The following is a 21,750-nucleotide window of genomic DNA, read 5'->3' as shown; positions in this document are numbered from 1 at the left end:
CACATCCCATATACAAGCTGGAAACTATCAGTGTTTTATAACCCCAGTATGTCTAATGAGAGGGATTAGAGAGGAGAATTTCTCAGAACCTTACTCACCAGGGTGAGGAGCTTTGAACTACAAGAGACCCTGCCTCCAATGAGGTATAAGTCAAGAACTGACACCTGAAAGTTGTACTTTGATCATATATGCTGTGGCATGTACGCCCTGTCCCCACAAAAAATAAACAGAAACCCAAACAAACAATAAAGGTAAAATAGCTGCTTGATTGGGCAACAAGTAGAGATTACTATGTGTTCCAGAGCAAGGTGAGGGTGGAGGTACACTGACAAAGAGAATACAAACTAAGCTTTAGGAATGCGATGAGCTTTGATTATTTGGCTTTTACAAATCTCCACACTTAGAGAGGTAAGGGGGACCAAAAGGGATACTGAGAGGTTGTAGGAAGAGGGGCATGAGCAAAGGAGACGTGGAGCTGAGAAAGGTGAGGGGCCAGTGCTCATGGGGAGACACCTCACAGGGAAGGGCCTCTGAATACACATTAGAGTGCTACTGGTAATTGTCAGCAGTTCAGTTTCATAGTAGCAGATTAGACAGAAACTGCATGCAATTGAGCTTGAATCTTTTGCTTTTCCTGTTCCCTATTTTAACAATTAGGTGAAGGTCACCCGCTCTGATGGCAATCTGCTGACTCTTGAGGAAAGAAGAAATAACATTGTCCTGGAGGTCACCCAGAGAAACAATACCAATATGTGGAGCAGGTGGAGTAGCAGAGATCAGGAGATGAATGCTGTCCACATCATCAATTATACTGTCCCCCAAAATGGAATCTTGAAGATTGAATTCCCAGTCCTGGACAATTCCAGTGAACTGCAATTGAAGGTGCCCTCTGTTTTCCATCATCACAGTTATAATCTTGTGCTAGACACTCAGCCTGTCAGAGTTCAAAGTGCATAAGAGGTGGGCATTTGTACCCTTCTTTTAAAATACGGAGGGAAGTGTTAGAAGTAATGTAAGGACAGTGGCTAAGGGTTACCCTGAATGGTTCACTGTTACTTCATTTTGAGGACTACAGAAAAATGCAGTAGTGTGAAGATATGATGGAAAAGGTCTTGTAAGCCTCATCTAGGCTGAGTTTTAGTTATTTCGAAAATTTCATCTTGGCAGGAGCCAAAATAAAGGGATTTATAGCTTGTCTGAGAATCCCCCACCATTCCTGTCACCTTTCTTTTGGTTATTCAGTCCTTTGCAACAGAGCCCTAGCTGGTATGATGTTTTACAGGTGTGGTCTCTGAGATTTACTTTTCTTTCTTTGAGAATGGGTATATAGCCAAGGCCAGCATCCAACTCATAATCCCCCTGCCTCTGCCTCCTAAGTACTTGAATTACAGGTGTGCACCACCATACCTGGCTGAGTTTTAATCTTTATGTCCGTGGATGAAGTGGGGTGATATTTCTTGTTTCTGGTATGAGATTTGTGTGGAAGAAGGAAAGATATATTTTATATTTAATTTTCTCCTCTCACAGTCTAACAAAACAACTTTGCTTCTGAAGTAAGATGGGCAATGCTTTCTTCCTTAAGGAATGTCCAATCTTTTGGCTTCTCTGGGCCACATTGGACAAAGAAGAATTGTCTTTAGCCATACATTAGTGGCGAAGGCTAGGTTATGACAGCAAGACTCTTTCTCATGTTTTAAAACTATTGGATTCTTTGTAGTATAAGCTCTAAAATGAAGGATAGCATATGTCTGATTAATGTATCTTTCCTACATGAAAAAAATTAAAGTGAATCTGACTTTCAAATTATTCAACATCTTTTATCAAGGTTACTAAAGATGAAGCCTTGTAATTTTCTTTTGTCATAGGCTCATTTTCTTGACAGTGTAAGTAACATGGCAGTTCATGGCATGTTTACATCTCCTAGTAAGACATACATCCAGCTTAAAACAAGACATGAAAATGTAAAGGTAATGCTTATAATTCACTTGATAATTAAATTTAATTTGACTCTCTGCTGTTAATATATGCATAATAACTACTATTTTTTTTCTAGGTGGGATTACCTTTTGAATTGGTGGTTAGTGGCAACAAGCAATTGAAGGATTTTAGTTATATGGTAATTTCTATAGAATCTAAGATTGTAATCTGTTATAGAATTAATTTGAATTATGTCTACGTTATATCTACTCAAGTTTTTGAAATTAGCCTGTTCTTTTTTTTAAAAAATAAAAACAGTAGCTTAACAATTCATCTAATGGCAAATGACAATCACAAAATGTCCCTGCAGTGGCTACATTCTTCAGACGAGAGCAGATGAAGCAATGACATCTGCAAATGACTGCAGTAGCTGCACTGTCACTTCTCTCACCATCAGTGACAGAACCCAGACTCTTAGTCACCACAAGATCACATAGAGTGATCACATGAGCAGTCAGACTGGGTTTGTCACCAGCACTGATAAAACCAGACCTAGGGAAAGAGAAGACCTAGGTCTGGGGACACATGCATGCTCTTAATATAGCGAATGTTTAGCCGGTCTGGATTATTACAAAATCAGAACAGCAAGAATATTTGCAAAAAATTAGCTTGTTCTTTTATATTTAAATCAAAATATTTCTTTTTTAAAATTATAATTGTATTTTTACTTTAAAATAGATTATTAACTTTTGCATTAAGTTTAAAATTTAATTTTTTTGTCTGAAAAATATTTATTTATTTTTGATCTTTGAAAACATGCATGCATGTACGTAAAATTAAAATTTTTGTTACATAGTCAACATCTGTCAGTGTGGAGAATAATAAAATATAAGGAAGATGGGAATTGAGAAATAGATCAGTGAATATAGTGAATATAGTACTTGCCATGCAATCTGAATACCTAAGTTCAGATGTCTAGACCCAGTGTCAAGAACCGGAAGTTATGGCTGGCTTCTATAATCTCATTGTGCTCTGGCGGGAAGGGAACTTTGCTGAAGCTCATGAGTGGAGCCAAGTAATGAACAACAAAACACCCTACCTCAAAATGGTGGAAAGGAAGTAGTCACCTGAAAGCTATTCTCTGACCTCCACACGTGCACTGTGATACTTGCATGCCCCTATATAAACACACACACACACCAAATATGTAAGTAACTACATAAATAAAAAGAGAAAATAAAAATTGCCAACATGGCCTTGTAATTTTGCTAATGCAACTTTTCTAGTAGAGTCTTGTATTCCTTCCAATCAAAAATGGGTTCTTAGCCAGGTGTGGTGGCACACGCCTTTAATCTCAGCACTCGGGAGGCAGAGGTAGGAGGATTGTTGTGAGTTCAAGGCCACCCTGAGACTGCATAGTGAATTCCAGGTCAGCCTGAGCTAGAGTGAAACCCTACGTTGAAAAGCCCCCCCCAAAGGGTTCTTTTCTAACATAAATAAATGATAAATGTTTAAGGGGACAGATACACTAGTTACAGTTACTTTAATTTGATAATACATTATACATGTATTGAAATAACACATTGTGTCCCATAAGTATGCACAAATATTATGTAATTGAAAATTAAAAATGACAAAGAAATTAAAATTGGGAATTAAAAAAAAATATCATACTGTGATGCTACTATTGCTTTAATATAGTATTTTCTTTTTCTTTTTTTAGGCGTACTGAGGGTTGAGCCTAGGACCATGTGTGTGTTAGACAACTGCTTTACTACTGAGCTATAGCCATAGCCCTCTAGGAATGTAACTTTTTATTTTCTAGATTTTCATGCATCCAGAAAGTCTTTGAAGTTAGTTTAAGTCAAGAATTTATGAGTATGCTTAAAAGTATGATAAATATAACTTCAGCTGAGATGCTACTATCTTCAGAAAAAAAATCAAACCATCTTTTTAAAAATTTTTTTTAGGTAGTATCAAGGGGACAGTTGGTGGCTGTTGGCAAACAAAATTCAACAACCTTCTCTTTAACACCTGAAAATTCTTGGGCTCCCAAGGCCTGTCTAATTGTGTATTATGTTGCAGATGATGGGGAAATAATAAGTGATGGTCTAAAAATTTCTATTCAGCTTAATTTTAAAAATCAGGTAAGATTTAAGGTGGTAATGATTAAATATTTTATATTTACAGTAGTAAAGTCTTATAAGCATAATATTTCTTTACAAATGAATATAAAGACAGGTGAGGCTTCAAGCAGCCATGGGGACAGAGTAGCAGGTCTGACCATTCCCTTTATGGAAAGAACTCCCTTCATGCCACGGCCCAGGTAGCTCTGTGAGGTGCCAGGGAGCTCTCACTGTATTCATTCCTAAGTCAGGGTCACTAGTGTGTCATGGCCAACAGTTTTTCCTCTCTTCTGTCTCATGCCTTGGATGCTGACTTTCCCCAGGGATATTAAACCCTGCTGTCTTGTGTTCAGCACCGAGAGAAAGAAGTTTCATGAATTACAAACATGTGGGAGTAAGTTTTGTATTTTTCTTTAACTTTTCTTTTTCCTCAGAGAATAGTTATTTCTGGTATTAGAATTATCCCTAGACTAGGCAAATGTAGAATCTTTGTTAGATTTTGAGCCATTAATCTTCTTATATAAACAGTGATTTGAAAAAGAAAATAAATTGATTTTTGCTTTCTTCCTTTCTCAGATAAAGCTATTTTGGAGTAAAAATCATGCAAAACCATCTGAGAAAGTCTCCCTTAGGATCTCTGTCACACAGCCAGGCTCCATAGTTGGCATTGTGGGTGTTGACAAGAGTGTGAACTTGATGAATGCCTCAAACGATATTACAATGGAAAATGTGAGTTTAGCTTTATTAATTTAATTATTTGAGAGAGAGAGGCAGATAAAGACATAGAGAGAGTGGGTGTGCCAGGGCCCCCAGCTGCTATAAATGAACTCCAGACGCATGTGCTTCTTTGTGCATCTGGCTTATGTTCTGGGTTCTGGAGAATCAAGCCTGGGTTCTTTGGCTTTGCAGCTAAGTGTCTTAACTGTTTAGTTTTTTTCAATAATGAAAATAATGTTAAAAGAAAAATATTGCATTACTTAAAATATTTAAATAAGATTCATTAGTTCCTCTGACTATATAAGCCAGTAAACAGGAATGCTGTCAAATAAAAAAGAGACCATATTCTAGAGATTATATTGGGAAGGAACTTATGGGCTTAAATTTCTCTCTATCTTGTGGAGAAATACCACTGAATGGTAGGTAGGAGGAATAAGTAAGCCCTGGAGGACTACCATGTAACACAGTGATAATAGTTAATGCTGACATACTTTGTGTTCTTGAAAAAATTAAAAGGATAGATTTTAAATACCCTAATTGTAAAAAGGATTTTAGGGTTCAGGAAGAGTTCTTGGACTTAAAAAACTGTGCTTTTTAAAAAAATCTGTTTTTAACAAAGAATTGAAATAAACAGACAGGATAGATTACAAACTATTACATTTAATCAGGGGCTGGATTCACCCACATGGCCTGTGATCTCATGTGGGAAGCTGAATATGGGTTTGGAGGGAAATGTGAAAGGAGCTTTTCAGGGAAATTAAAAATGGTCAGAGCTGGAGAGATGGCTTAACAGTTAATGTGCTTGCCTGCAAAGCCAAAGGACCCAGGTTTGATTCCCCAGGACCCATTAAGTCAGATGCACAGAGTGGCACATATGTCTAGAGTTTGTTTGCAGTGGCTGAAAGCCCTGGTGCACTCATTCTCTCTCTCTCTCTCAAGTTAAATAAAAACTTCAAAAAGTATATATATTTTAAAAGGCAAAAAGAGAATGGAGAAAAATAAATCTATCTCTTTTTACTCTGGCAGCCAGAATAGGAGAGACATGGTATTGGGGCCTCTGAGATTCAGGTGTGGAAAGATGAGAAGCCACAAACAAAGGAAAATGGAGGTGCCCCCTCTCTGTAAGCCTCTAATTATAATTTTATTGTGGTGGGCATTACCCTCAGGCTCAGAGAGAGAGATGACTGGTCTGGTCTCAGAGTTCTGGCTCAGAAAGAGGCCAGCACACCGGAATAAGGAGTGCTGAATTCCGGTTCTGCTGAAACAGGCAATGTGACATCTCTTTGGGTTCCCTCTTTAGGCCCTCTCCTATCTGACTACCTAAAAATAAAGCTAACTGGCTAATTCCCTTTCATCACAACAACAAAAAAAATTGGTAAAACTGAGGTGCTGAATATGTTAATTACATTGATTTAATCATTCCACAATATATATATATATATATCAAAATATCACATTGTACCCACAAAATATATACCATAAAGAGAAATGCTACCTGGAGTTTTCATTTCTTTTCTTTAGTTTAAAGTACTCAAGAAAGTACTAGGAACTTATACTCTATTAAGAGCAGTCATTATCAGAAAGATTAAAGATAACAAGTACTGTTGAGGATGTGGAAAAACAGGGGACCCTTGCACACTATTGGTAGGAATGTCAGTTATTACAGCCAATATGAAGAACAACATGGAAGTTCATCAAACATTCAAACTAGAACCACATAGGATCTAGCTTTCTCAATGCTGGGGATAGAGCCAAGGGTAAGTAAATCCATCTATTAAAGAGATATCCATGGGGCTGGAGAGATGGCTTAGGTTTAAGGCACTTGCCAAGGTTCGATTCCCCATTATCCATGTAAGCCAGATGTACGGGGGGAGGGGGGGGAACACATGAATCTGGAGTTCATTTGCAGTGGCTAGAGGCCCTGGTGTGCCCATTCTCTCCATCTGCCTCTCTCTTTCTCTCAAATAAATAAATAAAAACATTAAAAAAAGAGATATCTGTATTTCCATATTCATTGCAACACTATTCACAAGTCAAGAAATGGGATCAAGCTAAGTGTTTGTTAACTGATGAATGGATAAAGAATATTCAGTATATATACAAAACAGAATACTATTCATCCATAAAACATTGAAATCCTGTCATTGCAGCAACATGGGTAGAACTGGAGATGGGCCTGTTAAGGGGAATAAACCACACACAGAAAGACAAGTGCTGCATGATCTCATATGTGCAATCTAAGAATTTGAGAGTGAATTGGGTTTATCAGAGTTGGGGTAATATAGGATGGGATTGAATGGGGAAAGATTGGTCAATGGGCATTAAGGTGTGTTTTTGTACAGTAGGCTGACTACAGATAACACTGATCTACTGTATATTTCAAAATGTTTGGGGAGATAAGCATGTTTAACTTGATTTAAACTAACAAAATGTGTAAGTGTAGTGAACCATTACATGGCCCTCCATTAGTATGTACACTTTTTTGTTTAAATATTTTGATTATATTAGAAAGAGAGAGACTGGAAGGGGGAAGGAGTGAGAGAGACAGGGATAGAGAGAAAGAGAAACAGAGAATGGGTGTGCCAGGGCCTTCTACCACTGCAAATGAATTCCAGTCACATGTGCCACTGTATGCACCTGGCTTTATGTAGGTACCAGGCTACTGACTCCAAGCTGTAAGGCTTTGCAGGTAAGTGCTTTGACCACTGAGCAATCTCTGCAGCCCTGCATGTATAGTTTTAATGTGTTTATGTATTGGATAAAATCAAAATCAAAATCCATTATGTGCACATATGAAAAGTGTCATAAAGTTAAAAAACAATATTTTTCAGAAGAGTAAGTAGAAGTACCATTGTAGGAACTTTACATGCACTGGATGTTCTGGATGACATCAGGCAAGAGGATTTTAGTTAATTTCAAAGTCTTCCTATTTTGATTACACACAATGATTCTAAATAATAATAGCTATCTGGGTGAGGTAGCATGCTAATCTAGCACTCACGAGGCTGAGGCAGGAGGATTGAGAGTTGAAGATCAGCCTGGGCTACAATTCAAGAAAGACCTGGCCTCAGAATAAATAAACAATAAACAATTACAGTTCCCATTATTATTATTATTATTATTTTTTTTTTGTTTTTCAAGGCAAGGTCTCACTCTAGTCCAGGCTGACCTGGAATTAACTATGTAGTCTCAGGGTGGCCTCGAACTCATGGTGATCCTCCTACCTCTGCCTCCCAAGTGCTGGGATTAAAGGCGTGCGCCACTGCACCCGGCACAGTTCCCATTTAATGAGAAATTTGCTGGATACCAAGGAAGTAAAATCATGTTAATCTGCAGAAAATTTATAAAGTAAGAAGTTTGTATGTGGACATCTAGAATTACATCAATCATACATTCACAAGCCATTTTATTTTTATTTATTTATTTTTTTTTTTGACACAGGGTCTTATGTAGCCCAGGCTGGCCTTGAAGTTACTATACATCTGATAATGACTGTGAACTCCTGATCTTCCTGCCTCTGCCTCCCCAGTATTGGAATTACAACCATGCACCACGATGCTTGGCTGATTTATATATGCTTGATCTGTCTTTGTGTGCCTGTGGCAGTTGTGATCTAGATGGTGTAGCCTATCTATATCCATTAGTTGCTTTGTTGTAGTGAAGAAAAATATGTAAAATAGGCTGACTTGGTAATTATACTATAAAATTCATTAACTCATGAAAAATGCACATGTTCTTCAGTTCATATAAATAATTTTTATCAGACATTTTTATTTTGTTTTTGTTTTTAGAAGACCTCTTTAAAGATCCTTGGACTTTTGGTCTCTTGTTGACTTTTCCCAATTTTTTTATTTTTGTTTTTTTGCTTTTTTGAGGTAGGGTCTCACTCTAGACCAGGCTGACCTGGAATTCACTATATGGTCTCAAATTCACGGTGATCCTTCTACCTCTGCCTTCTGAGTGTTGGGATTAAAGGTGTGTGCCACCACACCCGGCTGACTTTTCCAAAATTCTTGCTAGTCTTAGAAGTGTAGATACTCTGGCTCTGGAGTCTCCTGCTCCATAAGGAGTCTATCTTCACTGCTTCTTTTACCTGTTTCTTTAAAATAAACTTTGTGGGGCTGGAAAGAAAAATCTATAATCTTACATTTGATTTAAGTGAATATAGTAATATCTCTTATAGCTTTCCAGTATTATGATAAATATATTATTTTATTTGAGAGAGACAGTAAGAGAGAAAGAGAATTGGCACACCAGGGTCTCAGCCACTGCAATGGAACTTCAGACACTTGCACCACCTAGTGGGCATATGTGACCTTGTACTTGCCTCACCTTTGTGCATCTGGCTAACATGGGATCTGAAGAGTAGAACATGGATCCCTAGGCTTTGTAGGCAAGTGCCTTAACCACTAAGCAATCTCTCCAGACCATATTATTTTTTAAAAATGTTTTAAATTTACTTACTTGCATAATTTATTATTTAATTTGTAAATACTTATACACATAAGACCTTAAAGTTGTCAATATTGATTTCTTAATTTACCAAGACAAGCATTTAGTATAGACTCATAACCTACCTCTAACACCTCATCCTCCTGCTGTGTCCAGATGATAATGGTCTTCTATGGATTTTAATTGCATGTTACTGTCTTTCTTAGTTTTTAAAATTCCCTGTCTCTGTCTCTGTAGCTCTCTGGGAAAGTGGCTCAAGCTGACTTCTACTTACTGATCATTCATCACCCATGTCTGTTCACTTTTTTTTTTTTTTAGTTTTGAATCCTTTAAAAGATATTTTATTTAACTTACTTAAATGAATTTATTTTTTATTGACAGCTTCCCTGATTGTAAACAATATCCCATGGTAATTCCCTCCCTTTCCCAATTTTCCCCTTTGAAACTCCATTCTCCATCGTATCCCCTCCTCTTCTCAATCAGTCTCTCTTTTACTTTGATGTAACATCTTTTCCTCCTATTATGGTGGTCCTGTGTAGGTAGTACCAGGCACTGTGAGGTCATAAATATTCAGGCCATTTTGTGTCTGGAGGAGCATGTTGTAAGGAGTCCTACCCTTTCTTTGGCTTACATTCTTTCTGCCACCTCTTCTGCAATGGACCCTGAGCCTTGGAAGGTGTGATAGAGATATTGCAGTGCTGAGCACTCCTCTGTCACTTCTCAGGACCATGATGCCTTCTGAGTCATCCCAAAGTCATTGCCATCTGAAAAGAGAAGGTTTTCTATCCAAAAGTGACAATAGCCTTAATATATGGGTATGAACATTAAGAGAAGTGCTTACTGGGAAGTTTGATAGCATAGTATATACATTTAGCCAGACACCAGCAGATGTTTCAAGCCTAGGGCTCATAACTACCCCTGTTGTAGATCTTCAGTATCTGGGGATGTACACCCTCCCATGGAGTGGGCCTCCAGTCCAATTAGAGGGTGGTTGGTTTGTCCCATAACAGACATGCCACTATTGCACCTGTTAGCTCCTTTGGCCTGGCTGGACAAATCTAAGGCTTTCAGTGTACACTTTTGAATACCTTCATGGTGATTTCTCTCTCTCCCATTGAACTGTAATGCTTTTTCCAGCTATCAGCTGGTCTACAAGGAGGAGTTTTTTAGCTCAGTTCTAGTAGGGTCTCTCAGTGACCTTGTAGCTCAAGTATGTGGAGACTTCAGCAATCGGGTCTTACCATCTATTCCTGGTGGGAAATCAAGAGCCTTGGCAATGGCCTGTAATACTTTAAAGGAATCAGGGACCTCCCTAGTCAACAACTCACTGGAAGGTATCCCATCCCTGTCACTGAAAAGTTTCTAATAGCATGCTATGGCTCCTGAGTGTTCCATTGTCCAACAAGTAGGCTTCCATATGATTTATTTATATCCTCTTGGATTTTGATTAGTCCTCCCTCCACCTTTCCTTTATTCAGTCTCTTCCCCTGACCTCACTTAGGCTTTTTCACCCCCATTAATTTGTTCTTCTACTTATATATATACAATACCATCCTGTTAAGTCCCCCTCACCCTTCCTTTCTATTCTTTTTTTTTTTTTTAAAGGGGACAAAGTTCCTTTAATGGACTAATCATTAAAACTTCTGTCAAGTTAATTAAATAGGAGAGAAATTCAGAAGCAATATATGTGTGTATATAATATATAGTGCAATTGTTCACATAATGAAGAAAATAACTAAGAGTAATTCACATAAATACATCCAAGTTTAAAATTTAAAAAGGCACTTTATATCTTTTCTATTCATTTTATATCTCCTTTCTAGCTTACTGGCCTCTGCTACTGAGTTTTCTTACTACTCACACTGAAGTCCAATCATTTGTAGCTATGATCCACATATGAGAAAGAACATGTGACGTTTGGCTTTCTGGGCCTGCATTACCTCACTTAGTATAATCCTTTCCAGATCCATCCATTTTCCTGCAAATTTTATAACTTCATTTATCTTTACCGCTGAGTAGAACTCCATTGTATAAATGTGCCATATCTTCATTATGCACTCATCAGTTGATGGACATCTAGGTTGGTTCCATTACCCAGCTATTGTGAATTGAGCAGAAATAAACATGGTTGAGAAAGTATCTCTAAGGTAGTGAGACAAGTCCTTAGGATATATGCCTAGGAGTTCTGTAGCTGGGTCATATGGTAAATCTATTTTTAGCTATCTCAGGAGCCTCCACGCTGATTTTCACAATGGCTGGACCAGATTGCATTCCCACAGACAGTGTAGAAAGGTTCTTCTTTTTCCACATCCTCACCAGCATTTATTGTCATTTGTTTTCATGATGGTAGCCATTCTGACAGGAGTGAGATGGAATCTCAAAGTAGTTTTAATCTGCGTTTCCCTGATGACTACGGATGTAGAACACTTTTTTTAGATGTTTATATGCCATCTGTATTTCTTCTTTTGAGAACTCTCTATTTAGTTCTATAGCCCATTTTTTTCATGTTATTTTTTTCTCACTTTTTATTAACATTTTCCATGATTATAAAAAATATTCTATGGTAATACTCTCCTCCCCACTGTTGCCTTTGAAAATCCATTCTCCATCATATTACCTCCCCATCTCAATCATTGTACTTATATAAATATACAATACCAACCTATTAAGTACCCTCCTCCCTTCCTTTCTCTTCCCTTTATATCTCCTTTTTATTTTTTATTTATTTTTTAAAAAATTTTTATTAACATTTTCCATGATTATAAAATATATCCCATGGTAATTCCCCCCCTCCCCACCCCCACACTTTCACATTTGAAATTCCATTCTCCATCATATTACCTCCCCATTATAATCATTGTAATTACATATATACAATATCAACCTATTAAGTATCCTCCTCCCTTCTTTTCTCTTCCCTTTATATCTCCTTTTTAACTTACTGGCTTCTGCTACTGAGTTTTTTCCTTCTCACTCAGAAGCCCAATCATCTGTAGCTAGGATCCACATGTGAGGGAGAATATGTGGCACTTAGCTTTCTGGGCCTGGCTTACCTCACTTAGTATAATCCTTTCCAGATCCATCCATTTTCCTGCAAATTTCATAACTTCATTTTTCTTTACCACTGAGTAGAACTCCATTGTATAAATGGGCCACATCTTCATTATCCACTCATCAGTTGAGGGACATCTAGGCTGGTTCCATTTCCCAGCTATTATAAATTGAGCAGCAATAAACATGGTTTGAGCACGTACTTCTAAGGAAATGAGATGAGTCCTTAGGATATATGCCTAGGAGTGCATAGCTCATTTTTTTTTTTTATTGACAACTTCCATGATTATAAACAATATCCCATGGTAATGCCCTCCCTTCCTCCACTTTTCCCTTTGAAACTCCATTCTCCATCATATCCCCTCCTCCTCTCAATCAGTCTCTCTTTTATTTTGATGTCATCATTTTTCTCCTATTATGATGGTCTTGTGTAGGTAAGTGTCAGGCACTGTGAGGTCATGGATATGCAGGCCATTTTGTGTCTGGAGGGAGCACGTTGTAAGGAGTCCTACCCTTTCTTTGGCCCTTTACATTCTTTCTGCCACCTCTTCCACAATAGACCTTGGAAGGTGTGATAGAAATATTGTAGTACTGAGCACTCCTGTCACTTCTTTCCAGCACTATGATGCCCTCTGAGTCATCCCAAGGCCACTGCCATCTGAAAAGAGAAGATTCTCTACCAAAAGTGAGAGTAGCCTTAATATATGGGTATGAACATTACGAGAAGTGCTTACTGAGCAGTTTGATAAACATAGTATATACATTTAGGCAGACTGCAGCAGATGTTACAACCCTAGGGCTCATGACTGCCCATTTTAAGTTTTTAGTATCAGGGATGTATTCCCTCCAGTGGAGCAGGCCTCCAGTCCAATTAGAGGACAGTTGGTTTCCACCATGACAAGATGTGCCAGTATTGCACCTGTTGGCTCATTTGGCCTTGCTGGCAAAATTTAAGACTGGCAGTGTCCACTGCTGAGTACCTTCGCTGGTGATTTCTCCCCCTCCCATTGAACTGCATGCAGAAGGGCTTATTCCAGCTTTCTGTCAGCTGGTCTACATGGAGGAGGTTATCAGCTCAGTTCCAGCAGGATTTCTCAGTGGCCTTGCAGGCGTCTTCAGCAATAGGGTCTTACTATCTATTCCTGGTGAGAGACCAAGGGCCTTGGCAATGGCCTATAATGTTTTGGGGGCATCAGGGATGTCCCTGGCTAACAACTCACTGGAATGCATTCCATCCCTGTGACTGAAAATTTCCTAGCAACAATCTGTGGCTCTTGAGTGTTCCATTGTCCAAAAAAGTTGTTTTCCACATGATTTATTTATATCCTCTTAGATTTTGATTAGCCCTCCCTCCACCTATCCTTTACTCAGTCTCTTCCCCTGACCTCACTTTGGGCTTTTTCATCCCCATTAATCTATTCTTCTACTTACATATATAAAATACCATCCTATTAAGTACCCCCTCCCTTCCTTTCTCTTCCCTTTGTATCTCTTTTCTAGCTTACTGGCCTTTGCTACTGAGTTTTCTTCCTACTCACACAGAAGTGCAGTCATCTGTGGCTAGGATCCACATATGAGAGAGAACATTTGATGTTTGACTATCTGGGCCTGCATTACCTCACATAGTATAATCCTTTCCAGATCCATCCATTTTCCTGCAAATTCCATAACTTCATTTATCTTTACCACTGAGTAGAACTGCATTGTATAAATGTGTCATATCTTCATTATCCATTCATCAGTTGAGGGACATCTAGGCTGGTTTCATTTCCCAGCTATTACGAATTGATTGGCAATAAACATAGTTGAGCAAGTATCTCTAAGGAAATGAGATGAGTCCTTAGGATATATGCCTAGGAGTGCTATAGCTGGGTCATATGGTAAATCTATTTTTAGCTGTCTTAGTAACCTCCACAGTGATTTCCCCAATGGCTGGACCAGATTGCATTCCCACCGACAGTGTAGAAGGGTTCTTCTTTTTCCACATCCTTGCCAGCTTTTATGGTCATTTGTTTTCATAATGGTAGCCATTCTGACAGGAGTGAGATAGAATCTCAACATAGTTTTTATCTGTGTTTCCCTGATGACTAGGGATGTAGAACACTTTTTTTAGATGTTTATATGCCATCTGTATTTCTTCTTTTGAGAACTCTCTATTTAGTTCCATAGCCCACTTTATTTTTTAAAATATTTTATTTATTTGCTTTTATCTGTAAGGAGAAAGACAGAGAGAGACAGAGAATAGGCATGCCAGGGGCTGTATTTGTGGCAAACAATCTCCAGTTGCATTTGACACTCTGCACCTGTCTTTACGTAGGTTCTGCCATAGCCCATTTTATAATTGGCTTATTTGGTTTGTTATTATTTAATTTTTGGAGTTCCTTTTGAGTTCCTCTAACAGATATATAGCTGGCAAAGATTTTTTCCCATTCTGTAGGTTGCCTCTTTGCTTTATTCACAGTGTCCTTTGCCATACAAAATCTTTGTAATTTCATGAGGTCTCAGCGGTTAATCTGTGGTTTTATTGCCTGAGCAATTGGGGTTATATTCAGAAAGTCTTTGCCAAGACCAATATGTTGAAGAGTTTCCCCTACTTTTTCCTCTAGCAGTTTCAGAGTTTCAGGTCTGATGTTAAGGTCTTAAATCCATTTGGACTTAATTCTTGTGCATGGAGACAGAGAAGAATCTATTTTCATCCTTTTACAGATACATATCCAGTTGTCCCAGCACCATTTACTGAAGAGGCTGTCTTTTATCCAATGAGTATTTTTGGCATTTTTATAAAATATCAGGTGGCTATAGCTACCTGGATTTATATCTGGGTCCTTTATTCTGTTCCATTGATTTACATGTCTGCTTTTTTGTCAGTACCATGTAGTTTTGTTACTATGGATCTATAGTATAGGTTAAAATCAGGTATGGTGATACCACCAGCTTTATTTTTTGTTCCTCAGTATTGTTTTAGATATTTGAGGTTTTTTTTTTTTTTGTGATTCCAAATGAATTTTTGGATTGTATTTTCTATTTCCATGAAGAATGTCATTGGAATTTTGATAGGGATTGAATTAAATGTGTAGATTACTTTTGGTAACATTGCCATTTTCACAATATTGATTCTTCTGATCTAAGAACAAGGGATATTTTTCCATTTCCTAGTGTTTTCTGTAATTTCTTGCTTAAGTGTTTTAAAGTTTTCATTGTAGAGATCCTTCACTTCCTTGGTTAGATTCATTCCAAGGTCTTTTATTTATTTATTTATTTATTTATTTATTTATTTATTTTTTGATGCAATTGTGAATGGGGGTGATTCTCTGATTTCATCTTCTGTGTGTTTGTTGTTAGTATATAGGAGTGCTACTGATTTCTATGTATTTATTTTGTATCCTGCTACATGTCTGTAGGTGTTTATTAGGTCTAACAGTTTGCTAGTAGAGTCTTTAGGGTCCTTTATGTATAGAATCATATCATCTGCAAATAATGAAAACTTGATCTTTTCCTTTCCAATTTGTATCTGTGTCTCTTTCCTTATTGCTATGGTTATGACTTCCAGCACTATATTAAATAAAAGTGAAGACAGTGGACTCGCTTGTGTTGTTCCTGATTTTAGTGGAAAAGCTTCAAGTATTTCTCTATTTAGTAATATGTTGGCTGTAGGCTTGTCAGAAATAGCCTTTTTCATATTGAGATATGTTCCTTCTATTCCCAGGCTCTGTAGGACTTTCACATGAAGGGATGTTGAATTTTGTCAAATGCTTTTTCTGCATCTAATGAGATGACCATGTGATTTTTGTCCTAAGTCCATTTAAATAATGTATTATGTTTGTTGATTTGTATATTTTGAACTATCTTTGCATCTCTGGGATAAAGCCTACTTTGTTGGGGTGAATTATCTTTCTGATATATTCTTGTATTCTGTTTGCCAATATTTTGTTGAGAATTTTTACATCTATGGTCATGAGGGAGATTGGCATATAATTTTTTTTATCTTTGTCTAGTTTTGGTATCAGGGTGATGCTGGCTTTGTAGAAGGAGTTTGGTAGGATTCTCTCTTTTTCTATTTTATGGAAAAGCTGAAGAAGCATTATTGTTAGTTCTTCCATGAAAGTATGGTAGAATTCACCAGTCAATCCATCTGGGCCTGGACTTTTTTTAGTTGGGAGATTTTTAAAAATCTGCTTAGATCTCTATACTTGTTATAAGTCTATTTAAGTGGTCAATCACATCTTGATTTAATTTAGGTAGGTCATATAAATTAAGGAAGTCATCCATTTCTTTCAGATTTTCAAACTTAGTGGAGTATATGTTCTTATAGTATGTCCCTATGATTTCTTAAATTTCTCTGGTATCTGTAATGGGGCCTTTTTCATGTCTAATTTTATTAATTTCTGTCTCTTCTCTCTTTCTTTTGGTCAGATTTGCTAAGAGTTTAATCATTTTTTAATTTTTTTTTCAAAGAACCAACTCTTTGCTTCATTGATTCTTTGGATTTTTTTTTTTTTTTGGTTTCTATTTCATTAATTTCTGTCCTAATCTTTATTATTTCTTTCTGTCTCCTGATTTTTGGTTTGCCTTGTTCTCCTTTTTCGAAGGCATTAAGGTGAAGCATTAAGTTGTTCTAATTTCTTAGTATAGGTACTTAAAGCTATAAATTTGCCTCTTAGGACTGCTTTCATTGTGTCCCAAAGGTTTTGTTATGTTGTGTTCTCATTATCATTTGACTCTATGAATTTTTTGACTTCCTTCTTGATTTCTTCATTGACCCATCCATCACTTAGTAGCGTATTGCTTAGTTTCTATGACTTTGTGTATGCTCTGTCGTTGTTCTTGCTATTGATTTGTAGTTTGATTACATTGCAATCAGATGGAATGTAAGGAATTACTTCAGTTTTCCTGAATTTGTTAAGATTTGCTTTGCATCCTAATACATGGTCTATTTTAGAGAATGTTCCGTGTGCTGCTCAAAAGAATGTGTTTTCTTCAGCATTTGGATGAAATATCCTGTATATAACTGTTAGGTGCAATTGTTCTGTGACCTAATTTAATTCAGATGCCTCTCTGTTCAGTTTTTTGCTGGGATGACCTGTCGATTGATGAGAGTGGGGTGTTGAAGTCATCCACTACCTGTTACCTGTGACCTTAGTTCTAATATTGTTAGTTTGATGAAGTTGGGAGCCCCCATGTTAGGTGCATATATGTTTAGGATTGTAATGTCCTCCTGTTGGAGTGTGCCTTTAATCAACAAAAGGTGACCTTCCTCATCTTTCCTAATTAATGTTGGACTGAAGTCTACCTTGTCAGATACTAGGATAACAATCCCTGCTTGTTTTTTAGGCCCATTTGCTTGAAACATGTTGGATTTGCCTATTATGAGAGTATTCAAGTAGGCTGAGTTGAGCAAACTATAGTCAGGTTCTAAAATGTAAGTAAACAATGTACAAATTCAATGAAAAACAGCATAGAGTGTTTATGTAGGAGTAGGTTTTATGACATCCAGCTTTTCAATCAGAGTCATAGTCCCTTAGGATGTGTGTTGCCCCATACCCTTAATCCCATCAACTAGGTGTTAATCTTTCTGGTCTATTGAGGGTTCCAAGTCAACTTGTGACCAAGTGAATCCCTTCCCTAATGAACAACAGAAGAGGAAACAAAGGCACTATAAATCAGGAACCAACAAATGACAAGCCTCAAATATAGCTTATTTAAAAATAGCAAATTGACCATACATCAGATTTAACATATAATTTATCCTGACAGGGAAGGTACTATTAGCAGTTCTGATTCAAGCCTCCCTACCAGGCTTATTTGGTGGATACTGACCTGGTGTAATCCCAATTACCTTTTGGGATTGTTTTGGTCTCAGTTATGCTACGTTCCCCCTTGGGTCCCTCTTTGCTGCACTGTAGGCTTAGGCAGGCTGGCTGTGTCCTAGATCACTGCTGTGGTCACCTGTGCCAGATGCTGGGTGCTGGGTGCTGTTCAGGTAAGCTCCCTTATGGAGGTCTCTGGTGCCTGTTGGTGCTTGTGCTGGTGATGGAGGAGGGGGCTGTGGATGGTGACTAGTTCTCCTGCTGGTCCATGTGATCTTCCTCACTTGTTGCTCCTCCATTCTTCCCTGCAGCCCTCCCTTCATGTTTCTTAAGTTTGGCAACAGGCCTGTATGAGTGGAGAATACCCTAACCTTGCTTTTCCTGTGGCTCAGGCCGAGCCTCATGGTTGTAGCCATGTGGACCAAGTACCGCTGCTGCTCCACCTGCTCCTGTGGGCTTTAGATGTTCTGGATCTCTCCTACTTTTCTGCTGTAATTGATAATTTCTTATATACCTCACTTTTCAGTAAAAGAGTGTATTTTGCGTTTTTTTTTTTTTTTGCTCTTTTCCCCCTAGGCTGCTGTGGCATGGTTCCTACGCAGCCATCTTCATCTGTTCACGTTTTTTTTTTGTTCATTTTTATTTATTTATTTGAGAGTGTGACAGAGAAAGAGGAAGAGAGAGAGAGAGAGAGAGAGAGGGAGGATATGAATGAATGAATGAATGGCGTGCCAGGGCTTCCAGCCACTGCAAATGAACTCCAGACGTGTGCGACCCCTTGTGCATCTGGCTAACGTGGGTCCTGGGGAATCGAGCCTTGAACCAGGGTCCTTAGGCTTTATAGGCAAGCGCTTAACCACTAACCCATCCCTCCAGCCCTCATCTGTTCACTTTTGATCCTTATGCCAGCTATGTTTTTCTTCTTTTTTGTTTTAAATTTATTTTTCTTTTTATTATATTTTGAATATCCATTATTTTCATTTAAGTGATTTTTTTGTCCTTATTTCATACTACTACTATCTCCCCTTCTCTCCTTATGCATATTTTCTGTGCTTCATTTTAATTTTTAGTTATTTTAATTTTTTTCTGGTTCTAGGATTTTGATGGTTAGTGTTTTCTAGAACCTTTTAAAACCCACATGAGCTTTCTTTCTTTTTTTTTTTTTTTTTGTAGTTCTGGGACTTGAACCTAGGACATTGTACTATGTCAGGCAAGCACTCTGTCACTGAGCTGCATGCTATGGTTACTTATGCAGAGTCTCATATGACCCAGATGGTCTCAAACTCATGATTCTCCTGTCTCAGCCTCCTGGGCACTCACATTTCAATCCTGTGGAACAACCACACCTGTGTTTCTTAATGCTTGCTTTAAAACCTTGAATTTTCTTTTTTTTTTTTTAGAAAGTTATTTTTATTTATTTATGAGAGAGAGAGAGAGAGAGAAAGAAAGAATGCGTGCACCAGGGCCTCCAGCCACTGCAAATGCACTCAGGTGCATGCACCTTCTTGTACATCTGGCTTATGTGGGTCCTGGGGAGTTGAACCTGGGTCCTTTGGCTTTGCAGGCAAGTGCCTTAACCACTAAGCCATCTCTTCAGCCCTCTAAAACCTTGAATTTTCTTTTCCATAACTCTGCTTCACATGTGTGATGTCTGGATACCTTTTACAGCAGGTATGCTTCTGGCAGCTACTCTGAAAATGTCCATTGAAGACAGCAGAACACCAGGTTCCAATCTGTCCAATCATGGGGTTTCAAAGGGAATGGAGAGGTAGGGACTTATGTGCTGGAGAATTACTGTTGTTATAAAAAATTATTTATTTTTGGTTAGGAAGGGAGGGAGGGCAGAGAGAGAGAGAGAGAGAGAGAGAGAGAGAGAGAGAGAGAGGGAGGGAGCGAGGGAGGAGAAAGAGAGGAGAGAGAGAGAGGAGAGAGAGAGAGGGAGGGAGAGAGAAAGGGAGAGGGAGAGAGAAAGGGAGACTATGACTGAATGAATGGGATACTAGGTCTCTTGTTGCAGTACAGGAACTCATCTTGACTGGCTGTATATGGGTGCTGGGTGGGGCTTTGCCAGCCAGTGCTTTAACCACCATGGACCATCACCCAGCCCTGAAGAATTACTCTTGACCCCATGGTTTTCTGCCTCTTTTTTGTTCAGTTTCCAGTTCTTGGAAAGAGAGTCTCCTTGGGTTATGACCTATCCCTGGCCTGGAGGGTTTGGAGGAGGAGGATAGGAAGAGTGGGTGCCTGAAGAGTGGTATCACATCACCATCATACCCTGCTAGGATGCCTGCTGCTCACTTTACCAGCAGCGGTGTAGGGATGGTTTACCTCAGGAAGTTATCCCCAAAGTGAGAAAATGAGAGCAGAATTTAAAAGCTTTTCCTCTAACCTGTCTCATAACCACAGATACTAGCTGTCTTCTACTTCAGACTGAAGCCACTCACTTCCAGAACCAATTCAACATGGTCTCCACTCTTTGCAATTTTATTTTTGAAACTTAGTCATCCCTGGATGACTATTTTCTATTTGCTCTCTCTCTTGTTTTTGAACCAGTGAACTTATAGCAGACAAGTGAGGGAGCATGGGTTGCTCAGTAGCAGCTGTATCACCAGCAAGTCTATCCCAGGATGGGTGACTACTTACAAAAACTGCATCTCTGGAGCTCATTGTACATGACTTACTGAGGGGCAGGCAGCTTGGCTGATGAAAGAGTCTCCCTTCTTGGTTACAGCATCTGTCACCTTGAGGAGGGGTCTTATGACTTTCCTACATTTCAGTTTTCTTGGACTTATTAACTTATTGAGTCTCATGAGCTCCCCTCCTCTTTCCAGGAGGGAAGAATGCTTTAATTCTGAGGAACTTGCTCTGCAACATGCTCTATAACTTGATTCAAATGAATGAAGCCCCCTTTTAACTCCATGCAACATATTATCCCATTTTTATTTATCATTCTTCCATCTAAGGAAGGTTTCTTCTTTTCTTTGGAAAATATTAATGTCATTTTTTTTTTTGAGGTAGGGTCTCACTCTAGCCCAGGCTGGAATTTACTCTGTGTTCTCAGGGTGGCCTTGAACTCACAGCGATCCTCCTACCTCTGCCTCCCAAGTGCTGGGATGAAAGGTGTGTGTGGCACCATACCTGGCATAACCTCACTTAAAAAAACTTTTTAAAAAATCTGTATTTATGAGAGAGAGAGAGAGAGAGGGAGGGAGGGAGGGAGAGGGAGAGGGAGAGGGAGAGAGGAAGGAAATGAGAATGGGCAGTGCCTGAGTCTACAGCCACTGCAAATGATCTCCAGATCCATGTGCTACCTTTTGCATCTATCTTATGTGGGTCCTGGGTAATTGAACTTGGGTCCTAGACATCATAGACAAGTGCCTTAAGCTGCTAAGCTATTTTTCCAGCCAGACCTCACTTTTTGTTTACATTTTTTAAATTGAAAACTTTTTGTTGTTGTTTTCAAGGGAGGGTCTCACTTTAGCCTAGGCTGAATTGGGACTCACTCTAGTCCCAGGCTGGGCTAGACATTACAGCAATCCTCCTACACCTCTGCCTCCTGAGTGCTGGGATTAAAGGATTATACCACCATGCCTGGCTACTAACTAAGAATTTTAATATATGAACATTCTGTAATTTGATCATGTTCCATCCCACATTCTCTTTTGTCCCCTCTTTTCTAC

The 21,750-nt window shown here is 38.5% G+C and overlaps 1 protein-coding gene and 1 non-coding gene across 4 annotated transcripts in view; one reads left to right on the top strand and one right to left on the bottom strand.

Annotated features, from left to right (window-relative positions):
- Positions 1 to 21,750, top strand: part of Cd109 (CD109 molecule) — a 289,871-nt gene that overhangs the window by 132,924 nt on the left and 135,197 nt on the right. The window contains exons 11-15 of one of the 3 annotated variants that reach the window (XM_004660405.2): positions 658 to 882; positions 1,866 to 1,967; positions 2,054 to 2,116; positions 3,888 to 4,064; positions 4,620 to 4,772. In XM_004660405.2, the coding sequence (XP_004660462.2) occupies positions 658 to 882; positions 1,866 to 1,967; positions 2,054 to 2,116; positions 3,888 to 4,064; positions 4,620 to 4,772 (720 nt within the window). The remainder of the gene's footprint in view (positions 1 to 657; positions 883 to 1,865; positions 1,968 to 2,053; positions 2,117 to 3,887; positions 4,065 to 4,619; positions 4,773 to 21,750) is intronic. The other 2 variants (XM_045160120.1, XM_045160121.1) reach the window with 2 other exon arrangements.
- On the bottom strand, positions 2,441 to 2,577 carry LOC123464259. The gene has a single exon (XR_006639489.1). It is a non-coding gene; the product is annotated as a small nucleolar RNA SNORA72 (small nucleolar RNA).

Source organism: Jaculus jaculus, chromosome 10, assembly GCF_020740685.1.
Source record: "Jaculus jaculus isolate mJacJac1 chromosome 10, mJacJac1.mat.Y.cur, whole genome shotgun sequence".
Classification (NCBI taxonomy): domain Eukaryota; kingdom Metazoa; phylum Chordata; class Mammalia; order Rodentia; family Dipodidae; genus Jaculus; species Jaculus jaculus.
This window is presented reverse-complemented; position numbering and strand designations above follow the sequence as displayed.